Source organism: Cyprinodon variegatus, unplaced genomic scaffold, assembly GCF_000732505.1.
Source record: "Cyprinodon variegatus isolate N-32 unplaced genomic scaffold, C_variegatus-1.0 Scaffold887, whole genome shotgun sequence".
Lineage (NCBI taxonomy): Eukaryota > Metazoa > Chordata > Actinopteri > Cyprinodontiformes > Cyprinodontidae > Cyprinodon > Cyprinodon variegatus.
The window spans coordinates 44,360-68,635 of record NW_015151340.1 but is presented as its reverse complement, the minus strand read 5'-3'; the positions used below and the strand labels follow the sequence as shown (position 1 = coordinate 68,635).

General features: G+C 39.1%; 1 protein-coding gene across 1 annotated transcript in view; it reads right to left on the bottom strand.

Annotated features, from left to right (window-relative positions):
- Positions 1 to 3,498: 3,498 nt before the first annotated feature.
- LOC107099597 (glycine receptor subunit beta-like) overlaps positions 3,499 to 24,276 on the bottom strand; it is a gene marked incomplete at its 5' end in the record, with an annotated part of 22,310 nt that continues 1,532 nt past the window's right edge. Inside the window, 8 exons of the mRNA XM_015397795.1 lie at positions 3,499 to 4,211; positions 4,739 to 4,897; positions 10,008 to 10,156; positions 13,379 to 13,531; positions 16,324 to 16,461; positions 16,570 to 16,652; positions 19,544 to 19,770; positions 23,791 to 23,858. Of these exons, the coding sequence (XP_015253281.1) occupies positions 3,918 to 4,211; positions 4,739 to 4,897; positions 10,008 to 10,156; positions 13,379 to 13,531; positions 16,324 to 16,461; positions 16,570 to 16,652; positions 19,544 to 19,770; positions 23,791 to 23,858 (1,271 nt within the window). The remainder of the gene's footprint in view (positions 4,212 to 4,738; positions 4,898 to 10,007; positions 10,157 to 13,378; positions 13,532 to 16,323; positions 16,462 to 16,569; positions 16,653 to 19,543; positions 19,771 to 23,790; positions 23,859 to 24,276) is intronic.

The following is a 24,276-nucleotide window of genomic DNA, read 5'->3' as shown; positions in this document are numbered from 1 at the left end:
CTCCAGGATGGAGTCACAGCCAAACAGGAACAGACCAGATGAAGCTACTATGAGAAAAAGCAGAGAGAGCAGAACGTTAGAGATTGAGATTTTGATAACCACAGGCACTGTGATGCTTTACCAATCCCCAGTTCTCTAACCATGACACATGGATGAATTGAAACCCCGATGAAAAATTGCAACCATGATGATGCAAGTGGTTAGAACTGTTACCTTGCAATAAAAAGCTGCTGAGTTGAATTCTCAGTCAGAGGGCTTTCATTATGTTTGCATATTCTGTTTATAGATACATACATAGGTTCTCTCTGGGATCCTTCCACAGCCCAAAAACAATGAATCCTAGGTTAATTGGTCCCTCCAAATTCCCCTTAAATTGGCTCTGTGAATGAGTTGCCCTGTAAGTATTGGAGGCCTGTTACCATAACAATGCAGACGACACGCTCCTTTATATGAAACTATTCTAGCTCTGGGTAAATATATAGAAGAAAACAGTCAATTGATGTACTTACAAAAAACAAAACCAAATGAATAATTTTTGGATCAGAGGAAAAGCATTTAAAAGTTAGTCCACAGCTTCAGTTAATCCAGTGAGAAACCACCAACCAGGCTTTAAAGCTGGTTGTAGTGATGGACTCAGACATGAACCTTCACAGATTCATAAAGAAAGGAACAAAGTTGGCCTTTTATCACCTAAATAACATCTCTAGAGGACTAATGTCGAAGCAGGACCTTAAGAAACTGATTCATTTCTATAATTTCTTTATGTTCAGGAAACTTTCCTCAGCAAAATATAACATCCGCATAAACAGACTGAAATAATTTCCCACTAATGATTATTCAGAGGACAAAGTCATATTTAGAAAACAAAAAAGCTGTGTTTTTACGGGTCAGTAATGGCAATACTGCTAGTTGGCATATTGGCAGCGTTTTGGTATAAAGGGGGTTCACAGGAGGAAACTGTCGGTTCTCCTCCAGACTTCATCCCCATCATAGGGGATTTTTCATTATTCCTTTTTTTTTTGGCATGTTAATAATAAGTAATTCAAAGATACCTTTTTATGCAGGCCGGGCGCCTCCGGGTGCATTACTTCCCCCCTCAGGACACTGGCTTATGCATCATATCATGGGCATTACGCTGCGTTATGTAGAAGTTATGCTGTTGTTGGACAAGTTCTGGACTTGTTATGAATACTCTATGAATATACCCAAAATTGAAAAAATACATAGAAAGTTCCACGTATCCCAGCGTTTTAGGAGATCCTGGGACGTCGGGCATACGCTGGCTAATTCAATAAGGTGTGACAGGAGCCTTAGATTGAGGGCCCCTCAATCTAAGGCCACGTGTTTTTGTTCTGTTTATTTATGTAGCATCAATTAATAGGTAACTTCTAGGCACTGAACAAAGACAATTTTACCAGATCACCCTGTCAGATTAAAGGTTCAAAGTTTTCTATCAGAGGAAAACCAGTCTTGACTTTGCAGGATTCTCTCTTCCTGGGTAAGCATGCAGAGGCGGTAGATGTTCACTTGCATTGTGTCATTGACTCTACAGTAATCCCTCACACTGAGCATGCATGCAGTGACTGTGGAAAGAAAAACTTCCTTTCATCAGGTAGAAACCACCAGAAGAACCAGGCTCAGTAGACAAGTTTCTGTTATCCTTTTATTAACCCACATGATGACATCTTGCATTAGAGGAGATTGATGGAAAAAGCTTATTTAGTAAAAAGGTTTTTATGTTTGTTTGAGATGGTTTTTGAGTTGACAGAAAATGTACTTAAGGCGGAGAGGAAAACTAATTTTTCAAATAAGCTTTACATTGTGAACATTCACCTGGTCAACTGTCTGCACTGTCCTTGTCTTAAATGCAAGCATTAAAATCATTTATGTACCATAACTAACACTAGCACGCATGATAAAGAGCAACTTGCCTGATTGCAATACATTCATTAAAGCATACGTCAATTAGTGATCTGTCATTTGCTCTTGCTTGCTACCTCTTGCTTCCCTTTATTGTTGCCAAGTTTAAAATCAATGTTTTGCATCGCAGGTTAATTTGCTCCGAAGATGAAAACATGGCTATATCACATTTTCCTTTTCTTCAACATTTTAAAGTTTGCTTAAAATTCTCATCACATTTGGAAGCAAACATCGCTAGTGTAAAGGCTTTCTGGCGAGGCCAACTGGGGGTTCAAGGAGACAGAAGGAGATATACAAAAGAAGCAAAGAAGCTATATCAATAAAAAATTTCTATGTTAGAAAAGGAAACGATAAACTAGCTACAAAGGGGGTTCTGCCTAGGGAAGAAATGGTTAGCGAATGAGCTCTACATCAGTTTTTATTCCAAGAGGAAAACAAAGCGCACATCCAGTTAGTTACAGTAGAAGCAGAGCCCAGAGATATGTCTAGTGGAAAAACAGGACTACCACTGAATAACAGGCTCCACCTTTCATCTACAGTCTAAGGTGATGATGGCAGCAGCCCAGGAGGAAGTCATAGCCAAACAGAACCAGATCAGATGAGGCTACTATAAACAGAAAAAAATGGAGTAAAAAAAAAATTGAAGAGAAGCAGAGTGATGCATAGAAATGAAAAGTGGTCTCTATGTCTTCCAGCAGCCTAAGCCTATAGCAGCATAACTAAAGAAATGACTCAGAATAAGCCTGCCGTACTACAAGCTTTTTAAAAAAGCAGGAAAACCTGCAGCCAAAATCAGAGGAGACTGTGTCATACCTTTTACAAATAACCTCTTTTGGGCAGAAGAGTCCAAATGAGGCTAACCCAGTTATCACCTCTTTCAGGAGATCAATGCATCTCTGGCTCCTGGATAATCAGACCTGCAGTCACGTACATATAATACATTTTCTATTTTTAAATTATTAACTTTTTATCTCTGAACTGTTTGCTTTGTTAATTTCTGTGCTGTTTATTCCATTTTACCTGCTTCACATGATGTCACTTGTTATTGTTATTGTCTACTGCAGTTGTTTTAATATTTTCCAGTTGTTAAAAAAATTAACTTGCCCTGAGACTGTATATAAAAATTACCCTCCATGGCTAACTGGTGTTTTTTCAGTGGGTAGCACTGCTGCCTTGCAGCAAGAAGGTTGCAAGAAGGTTGTGGGTTTGATTCCTGGCCTGGGATCTTTCTCCATCGAGTTTGCATGTTCTCCCTGAGCATGCGTGGGTTCTCTCCGGGTACTCTGGCTTTCTCCCCGAGTCCAAAAACATGACTGTTAGGTTAATTGGCTTCTCTAAATTCAACTTAGGTGTGTGTGTGTGTGAATGCTTGTTTGTCCTGTTTGTCTCTGTGTTGCCCTGCGATGGACTGGTGACCTGTCTAGGGTGGAGCCCGCCTCTCGCCTGTAGACAGCTGGAGATAGGAACCAGCACCCCTCGCCACCCCAATTGGAAATAAGCGTGTCAGAAAATGTATGGATGGATGGATAATAAGCATAAATAAAAATTTTATTATTTTTTTTTTTTAAATGTGTTTATTATGTAAGCATCTATTTGGCCAGCTGAGACTCCCATACAGTTTTTCTAAACAACTACCAGCCGTAACATACTCTTAACAGATTTAACCGACTGCAGCATGGTTTAAGCTACACCAAACATAGCGCTATCGAACACAGAAACATACATGCAACGGTTTTTCCTCTACAGGCAGAAAGCAGGGCCAATTAAACAACTATTAGGTCTCAGGTTGTGCTCATTTATAGTTACAGGAGAAAATAGGATACTTTACAGGTTTTACATGGAGGTATGACTTATAATATCACCTGTAATATGAAATACCAGGAAACAATTCAGAATTTTCATTTGCATTGTCATTTACCAATTAGATGTGATATCAGCGTCAGTACAGTGTTTTTAATTAAGATACAAATAATTTTATTTGGACTGTACTTCCTCCTTCACAGATAGACCGACCAATAAACCACATTGAAGAAGAGAAAGGTGAACGGGAAGAGAGCTCTTGCATAGAGGTCGACACGCTTAGCGGCAGCAGGGATGACAGGTTTTGGCGGAGGGGGTTTCTTGTTGGCTTTGTTCTGAGACTTGAGCGGCCCGCTAACTTCAACAGGTTTACCGTAGCAGTCGAAGTTAGAAAGCTCAAAGTCTCGAGGTAAAGACCCCACGATGCTGAAGTCGTTGGAGCGAAGGTCCGACTTGGAGGTGCAAACTTTCTTGCATCGATTTTCAACCACCTGTTAAAAGAGGAAAACTGACTGAGTAATCTGCACAGCCAATCAGAGTGCTACCCTCCCCTCCTTATTGCTCAGCACATTTGGTCAGCTGGCCTAAAGAAGCCTCCTGCACCTTGCTTGCACACAAGAAAAACAGATTACAATGTTAGGAGATATATATTTGGTGCAAAGAATACATTTAGGTGATGCCAACCCATTATTATTACTAAACAATGCTTTTATAAAAATAAAGTTAAGTTAGTAGCAACATATCCATAAAACACCCGACTGCAGGCTGGGTACTAAAGTAGACAGCCAGGCTCATCAGCCTGGGTGACTGCAACTTATTGCTATATTAATAACAGACTGTTAAAAAATAGAATAGCATTACAGAAAAAAAAAAAAAACTTTTTTTCAAAGATAAACAATGTATATAATAAAATACAACCTAATACTGTTGTATCCTTGATTCTACTTATTTCAATGTGATGATTTCATAGGGTTCCTGTCTTGGATGCAGTCTGGGTTCACCTGCAGGCTGCATTCACCTGTAAAGTGTTGGCATGGATTGGCGTTCCACCTGTGCCATTCACTGTATTGTTCGATTTATTTGAAGGCTTCTTTGCTTCTTTTTCTTTTAACGCTTTTTCCTTTGTGGCCATTTTGGCTTTCTCCTCTTCAATCAGTTTGGGACTGTTTAGAAAAACCTACAGAGAAAAAAAAAGAGAAAGGTTTAAGCTGACATTTCAACTTTAGTTCAGAAAGACTTTATTGATCCCAAAGGGGAAATAAATGTAACATCTTATTATGCCAACATCTTGGAGGTGTTGTTAACTGAAGGAAGAAAGGATCTTCTGTAGTGGTCTGTATTACAGCAGTTCTGGAGGTGCCTCTGAATGAAGACACTCTGCCGGTGTTTAACATTCTGATACAGGAATTATTGTGAATTATTCTAGAGCAGTTTGCTTTCTTTTTGAGCTATATGAGCCTTTTTCAGCCATTAGCTCTGATGCTGTTACTCCAACAGATGATGGAGGAAGAGATCACACTCTCCACAACAGACTAACAAAAGCTGGTGAACATTCTCAGTCATCAAGTTCATGGTCATTCCAGAAAAGTAAAAACAAAAAATCCAATTGACTTAATTTCCGATTTTGAAGATGTTTCGTTTCTCATTCAGGAAACTTTTCCAATTCAAAATGTCAGAAATAGCGTTGAGTTTGAGGTTTTGTACAGTTGCCCAACAAAGCCTTGTTTTTGCTTAAACAACATGCAAATTGAAACTGACTGGTCCGACGCTTTGGAATTCTTTTGTTAGCCTACAATGCCAATAGGCGAGGTCTTCTGTTCCCTTTTAAAGGGATTGCTGCTGCAATGATAGCAGGAAGGAATCAACTCAATTGCTGCATTGCAGGTTTTTTGAAAGCTGAAACCTGAGTCCACCTCCTCTGTTTAAGTTTGTTTTTTCTTTCTTAACATAGATGGCTTCCTTCACGCCCCTCTCAAACCACCTAATTTCTTTATCCAGAATGTGAACATTCTGGTCCTCAAAGAATGTCCTTTGTCCATAAGGTGTAGATGTACAGCAGAGTCTTGTCCAGAGGAGGGCGCTCTTCTGTGCTGGTCCATGCGTCTGTGGAGAGGTTGCTTGGTTTCTTCAATATAAAGATCAGAGCATTCCTCACTGCAGACACCACTCCACTCCTCTTAGGTCTGGGGGTTTTATCTTTAGGATGCAATAGTCTCTGTTTAAGGTTCTTGTTTGGTTTAAAATTTGTACTGGGATTTTGTGTTTGGAGAAAATCCTCTGGAGTTTTTCAGAGACTCCAGCAACATAAGGGATTGTGATGTTTTTGCATTTAATAAAGTCCAGTGGTTTGTTTTTTTACTTTTTGGGAAAATCTTACAGAAAATCTGTGGTGTATTATTGCAAAAAAAATGAAGGACCTAAGCTTTCTTAAAGCCGGGCATACACTGTGCGATTTTTTCAATCGTTGCTACAGCTCACACTGTACGACAAAGCCTGCGGGGTTTCATCGTACAGTTTGAGTTCACAGCTCACTATGTCTGAGCAGCTGATGCGATCTACCTGCTTACAATGTACGTCTAAAAATCACGTTGGACTCAGTTCTGCAGTGAGATGGAGCTGCTCTGACTCGTCTGTCCAGAACCCAAATGAGTAAAAGGGGAATATGAAGCTCACTAGAGTGAAACGCGCTGCCTTGGCTATTTGTGTAATTTTGTGCTGAAAGTCCTAAAAAGAAAAGGAGATGACGTATTTAGACAAAGACATGGCTGAGCAAACATGGCTACTACGGTCTGTCAATTTTACAGAAACAACTCCTTTTTATTTGCACCATGCTTCTGTGTTTACTTCTGAGAGGAAGAAGAAGAGTCCTTGTTGGGCCCCTGAGCGATTAGCTCACAACCACCTTACTACGGCTGACTGAAATTCAAACATGTTTGATTTTCTCCCGACCTCACAATTCTTCATGGGGAGGTGGTCGTTAGAGGGTGACTGCTCCTTGTTACCCCCTGTACACTACATAATGCACCATCAGGCTGAAAGTCGGCCCAATTGGAAAATTCTCGCACAACTGGAAAGTCGCCCTGAACAAGGGCAAAAAATGTGTATGCCCGGCTTAAGAAGTCTAGTCTGCTCTGTCCCTTCTTGTAGACGGCTTTGTTGAGATCCTGAGACGATATTCAATCCAAGTTCTTCTGTTCTGACCTTACACACTTGTCATCCTTTATACCTGGATATGGATTAATGGTTCTAAGATGTCATATATTGTGAGGACCGATGGCTCCCACACAAAAGGTGCACTGTTTTGGTTTAGGGTCAGGGGTAGGCCATAGAAATGATTGCAAGGCATTGCAAGGTCCCTGTAAGAATAAAATGATGCACTACAGGGGTGTATGGGTGTGTTATGTCTTTTTGAACCAACCTGCACCACGGCATATTCCACCAGGGAGAAAAAGCCGAAGAGCAGACAGGCAATCAGCCAGATATCAATGGCCTTTACATATGAGACTTTGGGTAGCTCTGAAGCCAAGGACATGCTTTCACTGGACAGAGAAAGAACGGATAAAATTCCTAGAAAGGAGCAGATGATAACAGAAACATGAAATTCATTAGATAACCCTGCTGTACAGCAATTATTCAGGAAATGACAAAAGGAGAAACAATGTTTTTACTGCAATACACAAGAAGACTATAAGTGAACTCACGGTAGTAGAAGCATTTATACAACAGAAGAATAAAATGAAAAATCCCTTCATTGTCCCACAATGGGTAAATTCTGGTGTTTACAGCAGCAAAAAGATTAGAAAACAAAGTCACAAAAAAGTGGACGTTAGAAAAATGTAAAAGAATAACATAATAGTGAATAATTAAAAGATAAACAATAGAATACTGTACTGTAGAGTTTTATTTTATAATAAAAAACTGCACCTGTAAATATACAGCAAATATGCAGCTATGGACATTTTTACAGTAATGGATATTTGAAAATAGCAGCAACATCAGAGATGTGCAAAATGACAGCAGCAGGTTATTTAACTGACTAAGGTAGAAACTGTGCAAAATCATCATGAATGTAACCAGTTATTGAGGTTGTTGGGAACAGTGGTGGTTCTAGAGTCGTCCNAAAATGTAGTTAAACTAATAGCTTCGCTACATGTAGCGGCGCTACTGCCCATCACTGGGTATTACAGCAGTTCTGGAGGTGCCTCTGAATGAAGACACTCTGCTGGTGTTTAACATTCTGATAGAGGATACTCACGGTTTATCATAATGTTCCTCAATTTATAAAAAAGTCTTTGTGAATTATTCTAGAGAGGTTTGCTTTCTTTTTCAGCTATGTGAGCCTTTTTCACCCATTAGCTCTGATGCTGTTACTCCAACAGATGATGGAGGAAGAGATCACACTCTCCACAACAGACTAACAAAAGCCGGTGAACATTCTCAGTCAGCCAGTTCATGGTCATTCCAGAAAAGTAAAAAAAAATCCAATTGACTTAGTTTCCGAGTTTAAAGACGATTCGTTTCTCATTCAGGAAGCTTTTCCAATTCAAAATGTCAGAAATAGGGTTGAGTTTGAGTCTTCATACAGTAGCCCAACAAAGCCTTGTTTTGGTTCAGAAAATTGAAACTGACTGGTCTGACACTTTGGAATTCTTTTGTTAGCCTGCAGTGCTCCATACCTGTCTATGTCTCTGAAAGGGGGGTCACTAAAGGGAATTGTTGGCCTGGCTGAATAGGCGAGGTCTTCTGTTCCCCTGTAAAGGGATTGCTGCTGCAATGATAGCAGGAAGGGATCAACTCAATTGCTCCATTGCAGGTTTTTGAAAGCTGAAATCTGAGTCCACCTCCTCTGTTTAAGTTTGTTTTTTCTTTCTTAACATAGATGGCTTCCTTCACGCCCCTCTCAAACCATCGATTTTATTTGTCCAGAATGTGAACATTCTGGTCCTCAAAAGAATCTCCTTTGTCCATAAGGTGTAGACGCCCTGCAGAGTCTTGTCCAGAGGAGGGCGCTCTTCTGTGTTGGGCCATGCGTCTGTGGAGAGGTTATTTGGTTTCTTCAATATAAAGATCTGAGCATTCCTCACTGCAGACACCACTCCTCTCCTCTTAGGTCTGGGGGTTTTATCTTTAGGATGCACTAGTCTCTGTTTAAGGTTCTTGTTTGGTTTAAAATTTGTACTGGGATTTTGTGTTTGGAGAAAATCCTCTGGAGTTTTTCAGTTTTTTAACCTTTTGGGAAAATCTTACAGAAGATCTGTGGTGTATTATTGCAAAAAAATGAAGGACCTAAGCTTTCTTAAAGCCAGGCATACACTGTGCGATTTTTTCAATCGTTGCTACAGCTCACACTGTACGACAAAGCCTGTGGGGTTTCATTGTACAGTTTGAGTTCACAGCTCACTATGTCTGAGCAGCTGATGCGATCTACCTGCTTACAATGTAGGTCTAAAAATCACGTTGGACTCAGTTCTGCAGTGAGATGGAGCTGCTCTGACTCGTCTGTCCAGAACCCAAATGAGTAAAAGAGGAATATGAGGCTCACTAGAGTGAAACGCGCTGCCTTGGCAGTTTGTGCAATTTTGTGCTGAAAGCCCTAAAAAGAAAAGGAGACGACGTATTTAGACAAAGACATGGCTGAGCAAACATGGCTACTACGGTCTGTCAATTTTACAGAAACAACTCCTTTTTATTTGCACCATGCTTCTGTGTTTACTTCTGAGAGGAAGAAGAAGAGTCCTTGTTGGGCCCCTGAGCGATTAGCTCACAACCACCTTACTACGGCTGACTGAAATTCAAACATGTTTGATTTTCTCCCGACCTCACAATTCTTCATGGGGAGGTGGTCGTTAGAGGGTGACTGCTCCTTGTTACCCCCTGTACACTACATAATGCACCATCAGGCTGAAAGTCGGCCCAATTGGAAAATTCTCGCACAACTGGAAAGTCGCCCTGAACAAGGGCAAAAAATGTGTATGCCCGGCTTAAGAAGTCTAGTCTGCTCTGTCCCTTCTTGTAGACGGCTTTGTTGAGATCCTGAGACGATATTCAATCCAAGTTCTTCTGTTCTGACCTTACTCACTTGTCATCCTTTATACCTGGATATGGATTTATGGTTCTAAGATGTCATATATTGTGAGGACCGATGGCTCCCACACAAAAGGTGCACTGTTTTGGTTTAGGGTCAGGGGTAGGCCATAGAAATGATTGCAAGGCATTGCAAGGTCCCTGTAAGAATAAAATGATGCACTACAGGGGTGTATGGGTGTGTTATGTCTTTTTGAACCAACCTGCACCACGGCATATTCCACCAGGGAGAAAAAGCCGAAGAGCAGACAGGCAATCAGCCAGATATCAATGGCCTTTACATATGAGACTTTGGGTAGCTCTGAAGCCAAGGACATGCTTTCACTGGACAGAGAAAGAACGGATAAAATTCCTAGAAAGGAGCAGATGATAACAGAAACATGAAATTCATTAGATAACCCTGCTGTACAGCAATTATTCAGGAAATGACAAAAGGAGAAACAATGTTTTTACTGCAATACACAAGAAGACTATAAGTGAACTCACGGTAGTAGAAGCATTTATACAACAGAAGAATAAAATGAAAAATCCCTTCATTGTCCCACAATGGGTAAATTCTGGTGTTTACAGCAGCAAAAAGATTAGAAAACAAAGTCACAAAAAAGTGGACGTTAGAAAAATGTAAAAGAATAACATAATAGTGAATAATTAAAAGATAAACAATAGAATACTGTACTGTAGAGTTTTATTTTATAATAAAAAACTGCACCTGTAAATATACAGCAAATATGCAGCTATGGACATTTTTACAGTAATGGATATTTGAAAATAGCAGCAACATCAGAGATGTGCAAAATGACAGCAGCAGGTTATTTAACTGACTAAGGTAGAAACTGTGCAAAATCATCATGAATGTAACCAGTTATTGAGGTTGTTGGGAACAGTGGTGGTTCTAGAGTCGTCCNCTGGCCTTCCTGATCAGCTGATCCAGCCGCTTTCTCTCAGCTACAGATAAGTCACTGCTCCCTGCAACCCAAACGACCTCAGTCTCCTCAGCAGGAAGGTCTGCTCTGACCTTTCTTATACAGAGCCTCAGTGTTATGAGCTAAATTAAACAATATTTATCCTAATTCTGGGTAGGGGTGCCATGAGCAGGAGGCAGTGGAATATTTGGCTAAAAACTGATCTAGAATAAAGTAAAAATGTATTAAAATACATTTATTTAAAATTAATTAGGGCAGGTAAATGTGATGATCTTTCAATGGAGCGAACATTTTTGCCAATAAATAAGCAACATAGATTTTATTCACTTGAAATAAGTTATTTGTATAATTTTAAACATAGGGTATGTTATTCCGTTTGTGAATAACATACCTATAACCACCATCTTAATTCAAGGGAAATACATTTCTACCACGAAAAATTAACTTACTTGTATTTGAAATTTTATAACGGGGATGCTGTGATTTATTTTCATATCTAGCTGAGGCCGCTAGAGTGAAAGATGTCATCAAACAGAAAACAGACTTTTCACGTTGGCTTTAAGCTTGTGTTAAAACCTGCCAGAAATATAAGATGTGAGAATAACTTTAATTATTCCTGTGGGCTCATTGTGCAAAACAGAAACACCCAGAAGTGGGATTTTTGTCTTCCTCCTTGTTTTATATCAATCCTGCATGGATGCTAACATTAGCCCCCATTGCTACTGTATGTCTCCCGCCTCCATTCCACCATCAGTGTCTCACCTGCAGGCAGTCGGTAGATGTTGCTGCTTGTGTAACTTTTTACCTTATTATGTAATCTGAGCTTTCAAAAGTATTAATATTTATTACTCCATTACAAGTATAAATCCTACTGTTTAAAAACACTTCTGTAGAAGTTGGAGGATGAATTTAAGCTTTTTACTTCAGTAAAAGTGTCATTTTTTAAAACTACTTAAAGTATAAAATAAAAAGTAAGACAGGAAAAAATGTTAAGGATGGAAGCTTTACTGCTCTACCCTATTAAAGGAACAATGATAACTTCCTTTGATTTGATTTTCTTAGTTTTATAATTAATGGTAACAGTGCCACAGTTAACTTTGCATCATCTTGAAAAACTATTTATTTTGGTTTGTGGTGAACAACAAGTTGGGGCAGCACTGTTTCGAACCACAGAGAAATTAATAGTCTGAATGAAACTAATTATTTTGATGGTTTCTATTTTTAACGAGTCTATTTTTAAAATGTAAGGAGTAATAAGTAGAGAAAATTGCAAAAAGATGTAAGGAGTAGAGGTAAAAAGTTGTCTAAACAGTAATTACTCCAGTAAAGTATAGATAGACAAAATTTCTACTTAAGTAAGGTAACAAAGAATTTGTTCTTTTTTTCCTGACATTGTATGTAACCAGGAAACCTTACTAAACAAACCATGGCTAAATGCTAATGTGTTTGCAGATTCATGTGAATGAATCTGCAAACACATTAGCATTTAGATATGGTTCAAATCTAAATGCTTTCTAAATGCTTTCATATCCTTTTTGACACAAGTCAAAAAGGATATGAAAGGGGACAAGAATGAGCTCCATTTTATTTATTTCTATTCTCCTAAAAATTATAAAACATGAATTTACAGTCCATTTCAGATGAATTAAAAGAAGTAAAATACCAGAGTAAGACTCCTTTAAAGGTATAGAGGACAATCTTTTATTTCTGGGTGGATCATCTCAATAAGTGGCCCTCCTAACTGTCAATTTTTTTGGTTATATTTTACATAAGGCCGTCCTACGCACTCGTCCCCTTAACTATCTTTTTCTGTACACTTTCAGTCTTTGGTGAGCTACGGTTTCATTGAAGCTCACTTTTCTCATCGGGTCATAAGAGGAAAAGTGTCTACGGGCTTTATGAGAAGAAAAAAAAGGTCTCTGAAGAGGCAGATATATCCCATTATGCTTTACACAGAGAGTTCTCCTCGCAAAGCATTATGGGATTTGCTATTCGCTAAAAACAAAGATGGCGCAGGCACTGTGAGGTCGAGGAGGAGTTATGTGACCAACGGAGCAAAAAGCAGTGATCATCTGAACCGTCAGTTAACTGAGTTTACTATAGAGTTCACAATAGAGTCCCTGCTGTATGTGGACACAGTGAGCTTGTATGAGCTATATTAACAGCACATTTTAAACAGGGCGTGCATGAGAAGAAATTGGTTTGTGCACGCCCTTGCAGGGGGTGGGTGTTTTTAAACAATCCTCCACAATACCTTTAAGTGTCTGGTGTTGTAAAGAGAGACAAACCATCCCTTAAAGAGCCAGGGGGGTTGCTCCCATTGACAAGGTACTGAAGGTAATTGCTTCAAGTGTCTCCTTCACCCCTAGGGAGCAGTTTTTATCCATGCAGCCTTTTGCAGGCCTGCTCTCCACTGCGTGCATCTGTTAGCTGATGGCTGGTCTAGATGAGCAGCTCAGGTTTCCATCACACATTACAGCATCATCTTTATGACCAAACAGGGCTGTTATTAGAGGCCCCAGAGCAGCTCTTTGTAAAAACACTGATTGATTTCCTGAGGCAAGTGTAAAGAATGTCAAAAACATCAATACAGAGGAGAAAACATGTCTCCAGTAAGCATGGAGGACATGCGGCGGTGTGTTTGTGCTCACCCAGTGGTACCCGTGCAGCTGAGGCGTCTGGGTTGATCCAGAAGGCTAACCAGGACAAAACAACCAGCAGCAGAGTCGGAGCATAAACTCCCATCAGGTAGAAACCGACCTGTCGACGCAGCGTGAAGATCACCTCCACACAGGTGTAGTAACCTGGAAAAAGAGGCTTAGTCAGAGAGCCATGTTTGTTCTCTGCATGATTCTTATAAAACCATAAAACTTCAGCAGGGATTATTTCACAAAGTGTTTGCATTATTGTAGACCTGCTTTATTTTTAGCTTAGACTCCCAGGAACATATAAGCAGCCTTTTCTTTTTTTTGTTTGCAACAGCCAAGTCAGCCAAATTAGGACTCCTGTTTCTATAGCAACAACTGCCTGAAACAGAACGGCGGCGTGACAATGAAGGAGCGCTCAGTGGGAAAAAAGGCTTTTCCACAAAACATCTGATGCTAATAATGTTTCATGCCCACGCAGGCAGCATGTCGGATGTCTGTGATGATGGAAATACAAACGGTCTGTGGAAGCTTTAGCAAAAAATTCATCACAGAAATAAGAGGAGCTGCATCAACCAGAAGCTTCTCTTCATGTGTTTTAGTTTTATGCCAATATAAAGATAACTTAACACCAATCCTAATGAGATTACAGTTGCATGTATGCTTGTTTCTGCTCAGACAGTGTTTAGTTCTCCTCTAGTGGGAGATTTTTCTCCTTTTTATATATGCATGCCAAAGGGAAGGGGCTGATGTTCAGAACCCCTGCGACTGGCTAGTGAACCGTAAAGGTGAGCATCGGAAAAATAAAGAGCCGGTGTCGGACATAATCGCAGCAGAAGGCAGGTTAGCACATCAAACAGGACGCAGGCTGCAGGCTGTGCAAAGATGTCCCTGAGACAGACCCATCAGATCACGGCAGGGATTACGATGCTGACAGGAACAGGAGAACATGCTGGAAGTCCCACAGCCTCAGAGTGCTAACACGAATAAAACCCAGTGGGATTTCTAGACAACAGGTGATTTCTAACCAGCCAGGAACACATAGAGGAATGTAGGAGCAATCCCTACTGACCTCATTAGCAAAAGGAAGAGAAGCTTGAGAAACACCCGACAGACAAGAACAAACTGATAAAAGTTTAATAATCTGTGATGCCAGCAGTTACTGAGACCCCAACCCTGAATCTGGATAATGGGCTGCTGTAGTTTGTAGAAAAAAACAGAGGTTACAACAGGGTGGACTGGGAGATTTCTTCAGGCCAGAGGTCAGTCATGTAACCAGACCACCCCTGTTATATCACTGATTGACATGATTGATTTCATGTAGTAAAATAAAATAGGGCTGTGATCTGTTTTGCTTTCTGAGAACCAAACTGAAAATTTAAATAAGCTTTTATCAACCAAAAAGTAGGTTTTTATTATATGTTTGAGTTCACATTCAGCTTTGACACACATCAAACCAAGCAGAGGAACAGACTGGATGTGGAGAACAGCCTGTGAGAGCAACTGTGATTTGATGAAAACAAAGTAAAACTCATTAAGTCAGTCTGACTATTAATTTTGTTCTGCATTTTGTTCCCAATTCATCAAGTTTAAATGTGATTATAAGGGATTTACTCAGAGGAGCTCCAGTTTATAAATATAGGTTTATAATGTGATTTATTTTGTATTTATTCCGATTCCTTACTAACTTGGCAACATACTAATGTTGTTGTTTTTTTTTTTTTATTTGAGATGGAAAGCATACATTTATAAAAATTAAATGCTCAAATTAACAGATTAAGTAATGTTTCTAATAAGAAAAAGTTCAAAAAAATAAATTAGTTTTAGATTTTTCTACATTTGATCAACAACACTGGCCTATATTACAGGAGCAAATGAACAAGATAAACAACTGATTGTCACACAAACATAATGAAATACAAAGACTGAATCCTTCAGTGGGTTTTATCTGAGACCTTTAGGATTAATCACTTTCAGTGGTGAATTATGGAGACTTTTTCTGTGCAGTGTTTTTTTGTTGTTGTTGGTTTTTTCAGCAAAAACTCTTCAGAGTTGATGTTTTCCTATTTTAAACTTTAAAAAAGAAACTTTACATTGGCTAATTATCCTACTTACCTGCTTTAATTAAGGGAAAGCACTGAAATGGTTGCAGTGGGGTAGCTCTAATTGTAACTGTGAGGAAGAGGATTCGCTACCAACAGAGGAAAGAAATGTGGTAATTGGATATGCAATATTTATCAACAGCAGATTGCCTTGTCTGTTCTGTTGGATCATGGTTCATTATCTCTCATTATTTATAAAACTCAGCTGAACTGCACGATCAGATATGCAGTGCAAATTATGATGTTTTCAGATAATTAAATCCATGTCAGGATCAGTGGATACTTGTTGAGGACCCAGATTGAAGAGACGGTAGAGCAGAGATGATTTCTTAAAAAAATTTAATGGAGTAAAATCGATCGACAACAAACTCAGGAACCAAAAACTAGGAGACATTGGTGGCGACACAAATAATGGCTAATCAGCTGATAGGGAGCAGGTGTGGATAGAAGCAACTAGAAGGGAAGTAAGGGGAAAGGAGACTGACACAAGGGGGCAACAGAGAGTAACTCAAAAATACAAAACTGCTTAAATATAACTAGAAAACAACTAGAATGAAACAACGTTTAAAAAAAACCTAAAGATCCAGATTACACAGAATGACATAAATCAAAGTGTAACTGAAAACTGAACAGAAAAAAAGTACACAAAGGGCAGAATCATGACAACTCAGATAATTCTGTTTAATAATTTGTGATATTTAGACATGTTTAGTTTAGTTATCACCATAAATCATTCAAATATTTAACTAAAAACTAATATACTATTACATCCATGGTTAGAAGCTGGTTTGCATCTAAGCATTATGTTTGCAGGGAAAAACCTTAAGAGTAAACAGCAGGACTACCGACCTGTTCCTTGGTAGTACTTTGTACAGTTTCCATACTTGATATCCTCCTGTTTGATGTCAAACTGAGGGAGAGCGATCTCATCCATCTGAACCGGGTCTGACTGCCACATGAACACAAGATCGCTGGTGGTATAGCCAACTAAAACGAGAATGAATCCAGGTGAGGCGTTTATATATTAGCAATGAAACATGTTGGGATTGCATCAGATGTGTGTGTGTGTGTGTGTGTGTGTGTGTGCGCACTCACAGCTCTCCAGCTGCATCTTGCACCGCTGTGTGTCCATCGGGAAGAGTGTGAGGTCCAGGGGACAAGACAGAGTCACTGAAAGTCTGCATAGAAGTACGACACACGGCTGAGCCAAAAACCAGAAGGAAGAACATACCAGCATCATTTAAACAGAATATATTTTTCTGGTTGGGATCCAGAGGAGCTAAAGGGGCTTCTGCTAACACAAGGAAGCGTTTATAATATCCAAACGTCCAAGTCAGAAAATTGTCCTGGAACGTCCCCTGAAACTGGCAGACTGCCTTCAAAACTCAAAAGTTTCTCACCGACCCTGAGCTCAAAATTAATCATGGCTGTCGCACAGAAAGTATAGAGATAGGTTCTAATAATGGTGATGCTTCATTTCTCTGTTTGATTTGGGTAGTGTGTGTTTGCAAACATTCATGTATTATTCCTATGGAAGAGAGATGGATCTGAAGATTAAACCCTAGGACCACTATGTATGCCCACTACCTGAAGTATATAAGGTTATCCCCTGCTTTTCCTCCCTCTTGCTTAATTTCTCATGTTTAAGGTAAAAGCAGTAGTTTTTGTGTTTGGTCTCTGAAATAGAGCCTTCAGGTGTATTCAATGAAGCAGTATTTTAGAGGTGGCAGCATTTCCGTCAGGCTATGTATGGGTTAAACATTAAAAACACTGCCGTAAACACAAATTAATGCTTAAAAACACAAAAAAGAGACCAAAAAACAAAACACATGCTGAAGGGAAAAGGACGGCAAAAGTAGTGAAAACAACTACAAGTTAAGAAAAGCTGCAAACTAGCTCTGCTTATTTGAGGAGCTCCAGACCACTAGGGGGAGATGATCATCAACTCGGTGGGGGGAAGACCATAAACAATACTATGGGTGTGTTTCAACTTCAGCGACTGCATCCTCAAAGGACCCGGTCTATGTGGACTGGATCCTTTGAGGTCTGTGAAAATAAGGAGACCGGAAGAGTTTTGGCTGTAGATTCAAACAGGTCCAGCCTTCTGCTGCTTTCACTGCCTGGACGCTCTGTCGCCTAGCAACCGTGAGAGTTTACACACAAAGCAGGAAAAGAATGATACCGAACTTTTCCCTGCTGTTCTGGATGTTAATAACATCTTGGAGCAGCTTTAACAGCTGCATTGTATCAGATTTATAGTCCCCACACTGCAGATATAATCTGTCCTTATATTGCAGCCAAACTCATTTACACAGTAACAGATAAAAACATTTCAATGAACCAAACATTACCCGCCACCTATCTGACTCAGTAACCATTAAAACAACTATTTTCATTCATTTCAGATGGAACTATTCACATACTTGAATTATATTAAACTGAATTTCCAATTCCCACCACTGTTCGGCGCCATTTCCCTTTTTCCTCTGATCATGGAGCAGCTGGCTTGCTTGCAATGAATCATGGGATACCTAAGGCTACGTAGGATACACCATACCCATCTTGCAAAAAGAAGGATGCATCTGTAGGTCGCATAACGTGGATTCTTCCAATCCGAACAGACCTCAGCGCCGTGCTATGATGTAATCTGCCTATGCCTCAACATTCGAAACAGAGTCCTGCATAGGTCTAATTTTTCAAAACTGTATCCGTCCGCACCCATAGAGTTCAGAACCAAGAAGGTATCCCCATTTAAAACCCGGCCGGGACCATGCGGACCCGTAAATAATAAAGTGCAATCCAACCGTGATCACAAAGTGTGCACACAGTCTTCTATAATAACAGAGGCAGTAAAAAACATTGCTTCACTCTAACAGACTAACGGCTGTAAATTGGCCGAAATAAGAAGGTTTTCCTCATTACTTAAAACTGACTGCTATCTGGAGATTCTTGAATCAATTTATTCTTTTAGATGTAGAGTTAATAAATAACAAAATATGAAAAGTTTAATTTATGTTGTAACTCTGACACCTGCATTTTGTTCATATATGCCTGTGCCCACACCTGTGAAATGATATGGGTTTTTCTGCCCGTAGGTATACATTTTATACGGGTACCCGACCCAGTGAAGGACTAAGCAACGAAATTATGTCTATCCATCAGACCGTTAGCGAAAACAGTAACGAGATGCCCTACCAAAGTTTCTCTTTGAGTCTTCTTTAAACACTAAATGTCTCTGAGAATCTCTTCTTACTTCTGGAGCAATTCAGTTGTTCAGAAATAGTTTGCAGCTTTTCTACTCATTCAGTTTTTTCTGATTAAAAAAAAAAACCTTTTCCATGTTTTTATGTCTGTTAGCAGCTAATTTAGTAAGGAAATGCGTTTATTTCCGCATTGGATTTTTATTTTGCCAGTCTCTATTTTCTTTTGCTGCATTTTAATGTGTTTCTTTTTTGTGTTTCCAGCATTTTTGTTTTCGCTGCATTTTATGCATTTGCAGTGTGTTTGCACCTTGGCCGCCGTAAGTTTGCCATTAAGCAGCAAGAACTAAAGCTACTACCACCTCTTTTCCTTTCATAGCAGACCAGTTGACATATTGGTCATATTCCTTGTTTTAAGTTATTTATAGTTGATTTATAGGCGGTAGAATTTACATTCCTAATGGATGTGATAAACACTGTAAAACGATCTAGATATAAGTAAAAATGTCCTAAATTAAGTGTATTTACCCTTAATTTGAGTAGGTTAATGAAATAGTTTGCCAATGGAATGAGAATTTTTAATCTTAAAATGAGATAATTAGATAACATGCACTTGAAATAAGACAATGCAATTGTTGTTTCTTATTTAAAATTTAAATTGTCTTGTTCCATTGGCAAAGTGTCTCTTTTACCTCCTTAACATATTTTAAGAAAAAATTACTTATCTAGATTTGGATTTTTTCCAGTGAACTTTTTTCCAATCTCAATTTCCCGCCATCTAAGACTGTATGAATACGGTCCTCAGCGAATGAAAACTGAGCTGTGTGGCTAACATGAGTGAAGGTAAAGATGTAGGATGTGGCTGATACCTCATGCTGATTAAGACATCTCCATTCCTGAATATGAAGAGGAGAATGTTGTCCTGTGTGACATCATGAAAGTTTGCATTTTTTTCATTGGCAAAAAACAGGTCTGGTTTCCACAAACACTGGAACATTTTGGGATCAACAGTCAGCGCTTCACTTTTAAAGTCAGTAGGCAGTCGCAGACGAGGGTCGTTCCATCTCTGACGAAGAAATATATTCACTCTGTAGTCCTGGATAGAAAACATTTTCACTTAGTTCGCAAAATTTCACCATATTTTCATGAATGCCGCAAATGCTTCTAACTCATTAAGCTAATTAAAGTTACATTCATTATGTTTACTTTATGAATATCAATGTGAATATCTAATTGATTCACAACAAAATGTTTTTTCTTTGTATTAAAATTTTTATTTCATATTTGCTGATTTAGGGAAAATAAGCAACTCTAAAACATTCACACTTTTTTTTTTAACTGTGATAAATTCTTAAGAGAATTAACCAGTTTATGTAACTCTGGGGTGAGATGTGGTCGTTAAAGGACCTGCAGGAGCAGCAAATGATCAAAGAAGCTGAAACGGTTAAATCATTTAATGATGAACTCTTCAGTTTACCGCTGGATGTAAGATGATGTATCACTGAGTCCTGTTGAAGTGTGATCTTCCATTTATCACTTTAGAAAAAACGAAGGAATGATATATATGATGTTTCATCCTTTTATTTGTTTTTCAAATTGAAACACTTAATTGGGTTGGAGAAAACTGTTTTTTTATTGGTTTCATAAAGTGATGTGTGAAATCATTATGTGTTTATGAATTCTTTCTAAATTTAATATGAGGAAAACAGATAATGAGCAAATGAGTTCATTTAATCAAACTTTGTTTTGGTCTCTGAGGTAAGGGTAATTTTATGAGGCTGAGCAGAAAGTATTTCATTTATATTTATTTATTTGATAGGGAGCGCTGTGCACATTAAGCATTTAGACACTCAACATTGGAAGAAACAGCTCATTTCAAACAGCTAACATCTTTCCCTAAAGTGCCTTTAAAAAACTCAACTTTACAAAAGCTTGAAAATTCATGTCATACAGAAGTCCAATTTAAAGTTGTTCATATTAAACCAAATATGGATGAATGTTGAACCTTTTTTAAAACACATTTTTGTTTATTTTAAAGGCCTGATATCAGGCGCCTGTTTCAGCTCAGGAGACAAAGACGTCCACAGTCTGGCCTCCTGGACAGAGAAGGCAAAGTGTCCAATGGACGTTTTTCTCAGGGAAACGTTCACATTTTAATTTTAGCTCCCGCTGTGATAAAACCTACTGCTCTGAGTGGGGCTATGGGCCCTCTGAGAGGTCAGGGGCCTAATTATAATTTATACATTTCTTTCTAATATGAAACTTTACAGTGTTGGGATCCGGAGTGTTTCCTGTGCTTTATTGTTAATTATTCTCACTGGTTTAAATGTTTGCTGCTCAGTGGTGTTATTTCAGTGGGCAGCACTGCTGCCTTGCAGCATGAAGGTTTGATTCCCCGTCTGGGGTCTTTCTGCATGGAGTTTTCATGTTCTCCCTGAGCATGCTTGGGTTCTCTCTGGGTACTCCAGCTTCCTCCCACAGTCCAAAAACATGACTGTTAGGTTAATTGTCTTCTCTAAATTCTCCTTAGGTGTGGGTGTGAGTGGTCGTTTGTGTCTGTGTTGCCTTGCAATGGACTGGTGACCTGTCCAGGGTGGACCCTGCCTCTCGCCCATAAACAGCTGGCACATGTACCCCTAGCCACCCCGCCTGGGCTAATGGTGACAGAAAATAGACGAATGGATGGTTTGATTTTTGTTTTTGTTGTCTGAGACCAGTAAACAGACCTATGGGCATTTTATTCAATTCAGTTCATTTATATATATAAAGTGCCAGTTCCCAACACATGTAATCTTAAGGCACTTTTGATAGTTAAGAGATGCATCCATCCATGTTTTTCCAACCCAGTCTGATACCGATACATGGACTGAGCGCATTGGCCAATAAGATTCAAAAAGGCTTTATTTGTCAGCCAGCCTGGAGCAGCATTCCAGTTGGACGAAATTTAAGCTTTGGCACGGCCAATCCAAGAAAAGACAAAACGCAGACACTATACATAGGGAATGGTGTCCGACGCCTTGCTGCTCTTATCTGATACAGATTTGATGCCACTGCTGAATGAGCTAACTGTGTACCTAGGAATGTGAATAAAGGCCTCAGGCCTGACATTAACGTTATTAAAAAAAAGTAGCATATTAATATAATAATTAGCATTGGAATGATAGAATTAAAGTCATTAAATAGCTTTAACTGTATCGCTGTGCAAAAATAGAAATGACGTCATCAGAATGCTAGATCAACATAATTTACCTGACATCCAATCCAGCCTATTAGTCAGCATTAAGCCAATATTTATTCTTGGTATCAGATTAATGCATCGCTAATCATAACTAGTTTACCAGTAAGGAACAAATAACAGCAGAATAGAAAGTCTTTTCAGACGTAATCAGAATCATCTGGAACAATGAAGTTCAAGAACAGGGCGGATCCTTTGGACCAAAGAAGAGAAATCCAGACTTAGCTCCCAGGTTTAGCTTCTACAGCTAGAAACCACTGATTATGGCTGAAATCTTGGTGTCATGATGGACTCAGACCTGAACCTTCAGAGGCTCATAAAGGCAGTTACTAAGTCAGCCTTTGATCACCTGAAGAACATCTCCAGGATTAAAGGAGTAATGTGCAGCAGGATCTAGAAAAACTCATCCATGCATCTATCTTTAGTAGAATTGATCACTGCAACAGTGTCTTTATAGGTTTTCCTAAAAAGTCCATCAGACAGCTGCAGCTGGTCCAAAACGCTGCTGCCAGTGTTCTCACTAGAATTAAGAAAGTAGAACACATCAGCCTGGTTGTGAAGTCCTTCTACTGGCTCCCTGTAGCTCAGAGAATAGACTCTAAAATCTTTCTGTTAGTCTAGAATTCATTGAATAGATCAGCAGCTTAATTCATAACCAATCTGTTTCCAGTGGATCAACCTCCCAGACCACTCAGATCTTCTAGTTCCAGCCTACTCTGTCACCCAGAACTAGAACCAAATATGGAGAAACAGCATCTATGCTCCACGGATCTGGAACAAACTCCCAGCAGACTGGAAAAGAGCTGAAAGCCTGAGTTCTTTGGAGTCAGAGTTAGAAACCCGTTAGTTCGGAGCTGCCTTTGACTGTTGGAGTTAAACTGATAACTGGGATATGACTATGAGGTATTGAGGGGAGTGGCAGCCATTGCATTAATGGTGGCCTAAAGGTTAAGGCATAGAGCTTTATGCCCCACTCCCACAGCCTGCCACTGTGGGTCCCTGAGCAAAGACCATTGACCCCATACTGCTCCCTGGGTGCCACACAATGGCAGCCCTTTGCTGCCCAAGGAGATGGGTTAGATTCAGATAGTGAATTTCTCCATTGTGGATCTCAGGAGGGAGGGGTTACTATATTTGGGTAAAAATGGCTGCTCCTGGACTCTGTGACTGCGATGAAAATTTTGTTCTTATTTTTTAACTGAATAACTCTAAATTCATTAAATCACCATGTATGTATTAGTTTTAGGTATAAATGATGATCCATTGATTATTCCTTGCTGACCGGACTTCCCTTTAATCACAGTCAGAGTGGACGTTTGATCCAGCAGGCTGATGTATTTATACTGTTCCTCATAAAGGTGTGATTTTTTTGTATGTTTAATTTCACAAGGAAAATGGAAATTTTTAATAAACAAAAATAATCAGCTATAGTATATATATTATGAAACAAATAAAAAAAACAGTTGTTTTGTGTTTTTCAGTGTTTCAATTTGAAAAACAAATAAAACAAAATTTGAAACACGTCTATTTCTTTTTATTTGAGAATGAACCTCTAACAGAGCAGCTCCTCAGTCCATCATGCGGTGGATCTCTGATGCAGTCAGAGCAAAGATAGAATAAAGCGCTGTTCTCTGGACTTACCCTAAACTTGGAAAAGAGATAAACAGCTTTATTGATGATCAATGATACAAGTTTTATCACTGATCAAAGACACATAAAGAGCCATTTTATCAGCTAACATTGATGTTTTAGGGTTTTATCTAAATTAGAAAACATTTATTCCAAAGAGTTTTGTGAACTGTAGCTTTCATTATCATGTTAGCTACACCTGTAGGCCAAAGGGAAACCCAAACTAAGTGTGTCAGTGGTGGGTGGAATCACCATGGCCGTCTCCTGGATGGACCCAAAGCTGTTGATGAACATGTTCACCTTGGACTCAACTGGAATACCTGGAAGCCAGAAAAATCAGCAGGACACTGAATCTCCACAGACAACAAATACATAGATCACTTCTCATTAAGTAACATCTAAAAACCTAATACCTATTTTTTTCTACATATTGGTGTGTTTATAATTAAACATAAAAGTCATTTTGCACTAAGTGGTTTGGAAGAGCTCAGCTGGGAGTCACCAGAAGTTTCTCCTGGTTGCAGACAAATTCTATTTAAAGTCTGCCTCAAATCGGGCCTTTAAAGGAAAAGTCCGCTCATATTCAGAATTTAAACTTCCGAAAGTACTTTAAATATGAATTTATTACATACTGTTCTATAAATGATATTTGTTTTTAAATCAGAGTAATTTTCATGTGAATGTGCTTTACTGGAGGCATCCATGTTTGTCAAAGAACACTACTGCCACCTACTGGTT